The sequence below is a fragment of the Coregonus lavaretus genome (assembly GCF_964263955.1).
Source record: "Coregonus lavaretus genome assembly, chromosome: 20".
Lineage (NCBI taxonomy): Eukaryota > Metazoa > Chordata > Actinopteri > Salmoniformes > Salmonidae > Coregonus > Coregonus lavaretus.
In genome coordinates this window covers 6,331,039-6,341,030 of record NC_140007.1, presented here as the reverse complement: position 1 = coordinate 6,341,030, position 9,992 = coordinate 6,331,039, and the positions used below count along the sequence as shown (strand labels likewise).

Sequence of the window (9,992 nt, the reverse complement as noted above, 5' to 3'; positions counted from 1 at the left end):
TCCTCTCTGCACTGCTCTTTTTCTGAGCGTGAGAAGATAGAGAAGAGGGAGAGACTGGACGGCAGTGAGCCGCAGAAATAAAAAAAGTGCTTCTTGTCATTCGTGCTGCTTTCCCTGCCGTGGCTCCAACCCACAGAGCTCTGGTTGTCAGCCAGCGAGGAGCGGAGTGCTAGAACAGTAGCAGTGTCTCTCTCTCTCCACAGACAGCAGCCTGAGGAAGAGAGGATGCTAAACAACTTGACAGACACCGAGGAGGGAGAGGGGGGACCCAACAGCCAGGGTGAGTGATGAAATCTATCACGGAGATGTGAGGGGGTGTGCGGGGGTGACTGTGTTTGTGTTGGGAGGTGGAAGGGGAGGGAGGTTAATAAGTGTGTTTGTGAGGGGGAGTATAAGGTGTTTACAGCAACAGTAATTTGGGGGAGTGTATGTGTGTGCATTTGCTCATGCATGTGTGCATGTGAGTACAGTGTGTGTCTTTGCAAGTTACAGTATACAGTATGTGGGAGATAGTGTGTTTCTGTTTTCAGGAATATGCGGGGGTGTGCAAACACTCATGTGTATGTCACTCTATGACTGAGAGAGAGAGAGAGAGAGAGAGAGAGAGAGAGAGAGAGAGAGAGAGAGAGAGAGAGAGAGAGAGAGAGAGAGAGAGAGAGAGAGAGAGAGAGAGAAAGGGATGGACAGAGGAAAGTATCTGAATCTCTGCACTCCCTTTCATCCACTGGCATTTACAGTGTTCAGCTGTAGCTGGTACTGCAAGGCTGCTGTGATGCTGTGACAGGAATAATAATGGTGGGAAGAAGAGGAGAGAAGCAGCAGATCTACTGTAGTCCTGTAGTGTGACAGCCAGAGGACCAGTCTGCTTCATGGCACTGTCACTTGGCTCCCAGGCAGAGTCATGTTTGGATAAAAGGACCGCCTGGGGATGCATATGTCAACCCCCGTCTGTTTGCCAAGCGTTCAGACCATTTCCTTTTTTTCTTGACTATAATCCCTCTGCTTTTTCTGAAGTTTAGTAAATACAGTGGCAGGACGGATGTCCCTGGACCCCTGCGTCTTTGCAGCAGAGCAGTGCAGTAACGTTTCTGTGTATCTGCAGAGACACTGTTTTCATGTTTTGTGTGGACCCCAGGTAGAATAGCTGCTGCTTTTGCAACAGCTAATGGGCATCCTAATAAAATACCCCCCAAAAATACTTATTTCCTTCAGATGTGGCTTGCAGTGGTTTCAGCCTCTGCTTGTAGATTCTTGTATTCATGTCATAGTCATTTTCTCTGCTCTATGATAAGGCTTAGAGTGAACAGAGCAGAGTGCAGCCCCTGCAGAGGGTCTGGGGAATCCTGTCCTTAGCTGCTTAGATTAAACTCCAGGGATCTACAGAACTCATTCATGCTGATGGCTCACCCCATCAAGGATATTGTCCCAAGGGGGCATGATGAGCCATTCACAATGGTGTGAATTACGATAGCCTGATAGCCCCTGTTAGTGTGTGTGTGTGTGTGTGTGTGTGTGTGTGTGTGTGTGTGTGTGTGTGTGTGTGTGTGTGTGTGCATTCACATTGAGCTCACGCTTCATTCATTTTGGATCATATTGAAAAGCCTTTTGATGGGGGTTGACAGTATGCATATGTGTGCAAAAACGGACTTTCCATGACAGGCTTGTGAGTGCTCCATCTGTGTATGCATGTGCATGCATGCACATTTGTGTGTGCTCTACAGCTCACCACTGCTGTAAGGCAGGATTAATTATGTGCTGATAAGACAAATTAATTATGAATCACAGGGATTTCCCAAAATGTATTAAGCTGATGTTATTTCTGAATACTTCAATTATGCTTTTGAACTACTTACATTTATAAATGTGAAGCAACGCTTTCAAAGCCACTGCAGTCTTAACTCCATGGTGCAAGCATTAATCTTGGTATTCACACAGTCGCTGTCCGTGGTTCTGAAATTGGACTGTTAAGGTACTGTTGTTCTCTGGAAGTATGCAATGCTGTTCCAGTCTACTGCATTTGTTAATATAGTGGACTGCACACATTGCTGGGATTAGTCTCTGTCCATGGTGCTGAAACTAGGCTGTGCGGAAAGCTCTCTCTCTCTCTCTCTCTCTCTCTCTCTCTCTCTCTCTCTCTCTCTCTCTCTCTCTCTCTCTCTCTCTCTCTCTCTCTCCTCTCTCTCTCTCTCTCTCTCTCTCTCTCTCTCTCTCTCTCTCTCTCTCTTTCTCTCTCTCTCTCTCTCTCTCTCTCTACTACTGCCCCCAGTCTGCTGCAAATGCTCACACTCTGCTTCTTGTTCCATCCCCAGCTGTGTGGGATTTTAGGATCTCACATCACCAAGGAATAGTGCAATTCCTGTTAAGCTATCTTTCCTAGAGTGTGTGCATGTGTGTGCACATTTGTGCGTCCATGTGTTTTTTTGTGTGTGTAGGAGCGTGTGCACATTTTAAACTCATTCTGAATTCTCCTGGGTTTCTCATTGGACCCTTGTGGTGCAGTGGTCCTGGCTGGTTTTGGCTTGTCATTGGTCATTGTCTGGACTTAAATTATGACCCGGTACTGCATAGAATGGGCAGAGAGCCCGAATGTGTGCTGCCCAGGGAATAAAACATTAGGCAATTAAAACTGCTGCAGCAACATGCATGAGAAAGATATCTGTTCATCAATCAGCATATGAGCCTTCTTCATTATAAATGCATTATAAAAGTTGATGCATTTCTAAAGGATCTTATAAGGAACCATGAGCAATTATATATGTTTTAGAGCATGTTTTATAATGCATAATGCTAGAGGGAACTATAAATTAATTCATATTGCATTATACGGGTGGTTTATAAAAAGTGTTACCGTAATCCCTGTCCAACTCATGTCTTTGTCAATGAGGGGTTGATCTGGTCTGTAATATTTTGGATTGACTGCCTGACTTGGCATTTGTCACAAGGCCTGCAGTTGTACAGGATTAAGGGCTGTATTCAATCTGTATTGCTGAAGCGTTACAGATTGCACGATAGAAATGTAATGGTAATTTCTCATTGAGCCGACTAATGCAGTGTTTACCGTGAATGCAGTCTCCACTAACGTGGGAACATTGCCTTTACATCTCAATCACACTGTAACCAGTGGAGGCTGGTGACTTGAAAAATTGAGGAGGGAGGGAGACCCACAGTATAGGTGCGGACCGCACAGAGATTAAAAAGCATTTTCAAAAATCGTCAAAGACTTACACAGCAGTGATTGAATGAGGGTATGAGGCATAAGTTGAGGTGTTCAGAGGCTTGACTTAAGTGCAGGACAGGGTTTGAGGTGTTCAGAGGCTTAAGTGCAGGACAGGCTCAACATGGATGGATGGTGTTGGAGAAGAGCTCACCTCTTCCACTGAGGGCAGGACAGGATTTAAATCAGGTGACAAAAAACAATAACACAATACACTACACAGTTAGACAATAGAGCTAAGAATGAGTTAGTCCCAGCAAGGAGTAAAATCATTGACATGTAATAATGTGATTGTGTTTGTGTTTGTGTACAGTGGTGGAAAAAGTGCCCAACTGTCATACTTGAGTAAAAGTAAAGATACCTTAATAGAAAATGACTCAAGAAAAAGTCACCCAGTAAAATACTACTTGAGTAAAAGTCTAAAAGTATTTGGTTTAAAATATACAAATGTAAATGTAATTGCTAAAATATACTGAAGTATCAAAAGTAAAAGTAAAAGTATAGTATTCCTCTGAAGCTGCCTCCTCTCCTTGTTCGGGCAGGCTTCGGCACTCGTCGTCACTGGCCTTCTAGCCACTGCCGCTCCTCATCTCAACATTACATTTGTTTTGTCTTGTTTTTACACACACCTGGTTCATATCCCCTCATCAGTACCTGTATAAGTATTCCTTCTGCCCCCCATGTCTTTGTGTGTGATTGTTTTCATGACGATAGCTCGGTGGAGATTTATTGTATTGTATCGCCGGGATTTTCACCCGTGTGTGTTGTTTTACGCAAGGCTGCGTACCGCTGTATCTGCCGAATAAACCATTTATTCTGTGATTTACCCTCCTGCGCCTGACTCCGTCCAAATCACCTGCTACAGAATCACACACCCAACAGCATGGAGTCAGCAGGAAGGGACTATATGCCTGGAGTTGTTGAGCGGGTCCGGGAGCATGCCAACATATTAGCCAGCTTGGGCGAAGCGGAACCAGCTGAGTGACCGGATCCAGCCACCCACACCCCAGCGCCCAGAGGTATTCACCTGTCTCGACCGAGGGAATATGACGGGACAGCGGCCCACTGCCAGGGTTGCCTCTTGCAGCTGGATCTCAATTTTTCCATGATCAGCCCGGCTCCATTGGATCGGGAGAAGGTGTCCGCCCTCGTCTCCTGCCTCTCGGGGAAAGCCCTGGAGTTGGCCAATGCGGTCTGGAGTGAAGGAGGAGACGCTTTGGACAACTACGGGGAGTTCGCTCGCCTCTTCCGGGCCGTCTGGTCAATCTGAGACAGGGACGAGGACGGCGCAAGACTTTGCCCTGGAGTTTAGAACTCTAGCGGCAGGGTCCGGATGGAACGAGCGGGCCCTCGTCGACCACTTCCGATGCAGCCTGCGTGAGGACGTCCGAAGGGAGCTAGCCTGCCGGGATGCCACGTTGACCTTCACCCAACTTGTGGACATGGCCATCCGGTTGGACAACCTGCTGGCTTCGAGAGGACATCCTGGTAGTGGCCTGCCCATTTCACCCCCCCTTCAACTCAGATCACGTTCCGATGGAGTTGGGTGGTGCAGCAATCCGGGAGAACGGAGGACGACAGATCCAATGTCACTCTTGTGGCAAGAGAGGACATTCTGCTGCACGCTGTCGTCAGCGTTCTTCTGGGTCTGGAGGCGGCAGGCAGGGCACTCTCGCGTCACCCCAAGTAGCGCAAAACTACTCTTGTTCAGAGCCCTCTGCTGCACACCTCACCATCCACGTCCACTTCCCTGATCACACGGTAGCTCCCCAGTGTAAGGAGCTGGTTGATACAGGCGAAGCTGGGAACTTTATGAACCTGACCCTAATAGTCTAGGTATTACTTTGGTTTCCCTACCCATTCCATTGCCCATCAAGCACTTGACAGTCGACCATTAGGATCAGGTTTTGTTATGGAGGTTACAGCACCAGTCACGATGATTATGCAGGAGACACGTAGGGAGCAAATCACCTTTTATATTATTGAGTCCCCTGATTTCCCTGTTGTGTTGGGCCTTCCCTGGCTCGCACTACACGATCCCACCTTGTCATGGCCGCAGAGGTTTTTCAAGGGGTGGTCGTGAGAGTGTTAGGGCAGGTGTCTAGCTGTTTCCGTTGGTGCAACCACGGTGGAAAGTCCAGACACTACCTCCACCGTGTGCATTCCCCCCGAATACCTCGATTTGGCGCACGCGTTTTCCAAAACGCAGGCGACCAAAGTACCACCCCATCGGGCAGGGGATTGCGCGATAAACCTCAGGTTAGACGCTGTGCTTCCCAGGAGTCATGTATATCCCCTGTTGCAGGCTGAAACGGAGGCTATGGAGACATACGTCTCCGAGTCCCTGCGCCAGGGGTTCATACATCCCTCCACTTCGCCTGCCTCCTCAAATTTATTTTTCGTGAAGAAGAAAGACGGATGTCTGCGCCCTTGCATTGATTACCGGGCACTTAATCAAACTATCATTCGCTATAGTTACCCTCTACCCCTCATCTCCTCTGTTATCAAATCAATGCATGGGGCGCGCTTCTTCACGAAATTAGATCTCAGGAATGCGTACAACCTGGTGCGTGTCCGGGAAGGGGACGAGTGGAAGACAACCTTTAGCACAACCACAGGCATTATGAATACCTGGTGATGCCGTACGGGTTGATGAATGCTCCATCAGTCTTCCAGTCCTTTGTGAACGAGGTGCTTCGAACATGCTTGGTCGTGGTGTGGTGGTCTACATCGATGACATTCTTGTATATTCCACTACGGGTCGCCGAGTATGTGTTCTTCCAACAGTCCGTCTCCTTCCTCGGATACCACATCACCACCTCAGGTGTGGAGATAGAGGGAGACCGCATTTCAGCCGTGCATAATTGGCCGACTCCAACCACGGTAAAGGAGGTGCAGCGCTTCATTGGTTTTGCCAATTACAATCAGAGGTTTATCCAGGGCTTTGGAAAGGTCACAACTCCCATCACCTCTCTGTTGAAGGGTGGGCCGTCCTGGCTCCGCTGGTCTGCTAAGGCTGACAGGGCTTTCAGTAACCTGAGGGCTCTGTTCACCTCAGCCCTGGTACTGGCCCATTCCGATCCATCATTGCTGTTCGTAGTGGAGGTGGACGTGTCCGAGTTAGGGGTAGGCACGCCACCCAAGCTCCGCCCCTGTGCCTTCTTCTCTAAGAAGCTCAGCTCGGCGAAGCAGAACTACGACGTTGGTGGTCGGGAGCTGTTGGCTGTTGTCAGAGCCCTGACCATGTGGAGGCACTTGCTCGAGGGGGCGAAACACCCTTCCTCTTCTGGACTGACCACCGTAACCTGGAGTACATCCAGGCAGCGAGGAAGCTGAACCCTCGCCAGGCCAGGTGGGCCTTGTTCTTCACCCGGTTTGATTTCACGCTGTCCTACATTCCAGGCACAAAGAACGTGAAGGCTGATGTACTGTCACGGCTGTACGACACAGAGGAGAGGCCTATAGACAACGCCCCCATAATCCCGGCCTCCTGCATGGTGGCGCCGGTAGTGTGGGCGGTGGACGCGGACATAGAGTGGGCGTTACGCACAGAGCCATCTCCATCTCAGTGCTTAGCTGGGCTGCTGTACGTGCCTGCTCTTGTCCGTGACCATCTGATCTATTGGGCACACACAACCCCCTCCTCTGGTCACCCAGGCATCGGCCGTACAGTGCGCTGCCTGACCGGGAAGTACTGGTGGCCTACCTTGGCTAAGGACGTGAGGGTGTATGTCTCCTCCTGCTCGGTGTGCACCCAGAGTAAGGCACCTAGGCACCTTCCAGCGGGTAAGTTACATCCCTTACCAGTTCCACAATGGCCATGGTCCCACTCATCAATTGACTTCCTAACCGATCTTCCCAACTCTCAGGTAACACCACCATCCTGGTCGTTGTGGACCGCTTTTCTAAAGCCTGCCGCCTCCTTCCTCTGCCCGGTCTCCCCACGGCCCTGTAAACTGCGGAAGCCCTGTTTACTCACGTCTTCTGGCACTACGGGGTGCCAGAGGACATAGTGTCTGACCTGGGTCCCCAGTTTACGTCCAGGGTCTGGAAGGTGTTCAAGGAACGTCTGGGGTTCTCGGTCAGCCTGACATCTGTGTTTCATCCCGAATCTAATAAGCAGGTGGAACGGGTGAATCAGGATGTGGGTAGGTTCCTACGGTCCTACTCCCAGGACCGGCCGGGGGAGTGGTCGGTTTCTTGCCATGGGCCGAATATTCCCAGAACTCTCTCTGCCACTCCTCCACTAACCTATCTTATTTCAATGTGTTTTAGGTTATCAGCCGGTCCTGGCACCGTGGCATCAGAGCCAGACCGAAGCTCCTGCGGTGGATGACTGATTTTGGTGCGCGGAGGAGACGTGGAATGTTTCCCACGTCCACCTCCAGCGCGCCGTGCGTCTCCAGAAGGCCAACGCTGTTTGTCACCGCAGTGAGGCCCCGGTCTTTGTATCGGGTGATCGGGTCTGGCTCTCGACCCTCCGCCTGCCCCTCCGCCTACCGGAAGCTGAGCCCGCGGTTTGTGGGGCTGTTCAAAGTCCTGAGGAGAGTAAACGAGGATACCTATAGGTTACTACTCCCTCCTGATTACTGTATTAACCCCTCATTTCACGTGTCTCTCCTCAGGCCGGTGGTGGCTGGTCCGCTCCAGGATTCTGAGGTGCGGGAGGTTCCTCCACCCCCTCTGGACATCGAGGGGGCCCCGGCATACTCCGTCCGTTCCATCCTGGATTCAAGGCGTCGGGTGGGGGGCCTTCAGTACCTAGTGGTGTGGGAGGGGTACGGTCCGGAGGAGCGGTGCTGGGTCCCGGTGAGGGATGTCCTCGATCCCTCCCTGTTGCAGGATTTCCACCGTCGCCATCCGGCTCGCCCTGCTCCGCGTCCTCCTGGCCGTCCCCGAGGCCGGTGTCGGCGCGCTGCCGGAGCTGCGCGTCAAGTGGGGGTTACTGTCACGACTTCCTCCGAAGCTGCGTCCTCTCCTTGTTCGGGCAGGCTTCGGCGCTCGTTGTCACCGGCCTTCTAGCCACTGCCGCTCCTCATCTCATCATTCCATTTGTTTTGTCTTGTTTTTGCTCACACCTGGTTCATATCCCCTCATCAGTACCTGTATAAGTATTCCCTCTGCCCCCCATGTCTTTGTGTGTGATTGTTTTCATGTAGAGGTGACGATAGCTCAGTGGAGATTTATTGTATTGTATTGCCGGGATTTTCACCCGTGTGTGTTGTTTTCTCCAGTGCGCCGTTATACCGCACTGTAGTGTTTTACACAATGCTGCGTACCGCTGTATCTGTCGAATAAACCATTAATTATGTGATTTACCCTCCTGCGCCTGACTCCGTCCAAATCACCCGCTACGTTCCTTATATTAAGCAAACCAGACGGCACCATTTTCTTGTTTCTTTTATTTATGGAAGGCCAGGGGCACACTCCAACATTCAGACATAATTTACAAACAAAGCATGCGTGTTTAGTGAGTCCGCCAGATCAGAGGCAGTAGGGATGACCAGGGATGTTCTGTTGATAAGTGCGTGAATTTGACTATTTTCCTGTCCTGCTAAGCATTCAAAATATAACTCTGGTAGCTATCTATCTACTTGCTACTGAAGTTAGCAAAGCGAATTGAATGAAATTACACTAACTCGACACAAAACAATGTAGTTCTAAAAACAAGCAAGCAATATATAATCCATCTCCTGTAGATTGAAGAAACTAATTTGAATTCAATAATATCCTAAGAATGCTCAACTGTCACTATTCATAATCTTTATCTATCCAACAATGTCACCAACTCACCAAGCTTCTAAATCAGAAATGTGTAGGACTAGGTTCATTTGCTGATCCTTTGATCGGATGGACAACGTGTTAGTTCATACTGCAAAATCTTTGATTGGTAGGAGGACTTCCTCCGGAAGTCATCATAATTACCATGTACAGTAGGTCTATGGAAAGTGGTGAGGAGCACGAACCTCTTAGGTTTTGTGTTGAATTCAATGTAGCCAGAGGAGGACGGAAAATAGCTGTCCTCCAGCTACACCATGGTGTTACCCTAGATGGTGATGCTGAGGCTACTGTAGACCTTTATTGCATAACAGTTTGTTTTAATCAGGTATTTAGTGATGTGAATATATTTAGTATAGTTTTATCTAAAAAGGATAACCTTTTTAATGTTTATTATTTTAAATTTTTTATGAAATTCACTGAGTAGAATGGTCCTCCCGTTCCTCCTCTGAGGAGCCGCCACTGGCTGTAACGCTGAACTTCCGCGATACGGATAGAATGGAGCCCTAAGATTGAAATTGGATTAACAGGGAAGATGTGCTGTATGTTTATTGACTTGAAACTCAGTGAGCATTGACCCTGCTGCTGTCTGCTGGAGTTGCTGAGAACACTGACACATTCACACACACATGCGCGAACACACTCACGCACACACTGGTCCCTCTGATGAGTTAAGAGGTTATGGTTAATAGTCTGAGTTATTGGACTGACACAGCAAAATATGAATGTTCCAAGAGAAGGTGCTAATTTGCAGCGCTGTGACACAAGGACAGGACGACAAATCAAACTGTTATTAGCCAACATGCATACTAAACACCCACCTCAGGAGAGCAAATTTCATTCAAACATTTAAACTTAAAATAGAGCTTCATGGTACATTTTGCCCATAACTTTACTGCCATAGATATCGTGCAATATTATCACCTGTTTTCATGCAATGATGTTGGAAAGGTTTATTCACAATTAAACGTTGGCACCTGCTATTTTCAGAAGGGAGCAA

General features: G+C 49.0%; 1 protein-coding gene across 2 annotated transcripts in view; it reads left to right on the top strand.

Annotated features, from left to right (window-relative positions):
• Positions 1-225: 225 nt before the first annotated feature.
• LOC311147327 (solute carrier family 12 member 5-like) overlaps positions 226-9,992 on the top strand; it is a gene marked incomplete at both ends in the record, with an annotated part of 75,007 nt that continues 65,240 nt past the window's right edge. For both annotated transcript variants that reach the window (XM_084184015.1, XM_084184014.1), the window contains one exon: positions 226-280. In XM_084184015.1, coding sequence (XP_084040141.1) covers positions 226-280 — 55 coding nt within the window. The remainder of the gene's footprint in view (positions 281-9,992) is intronic.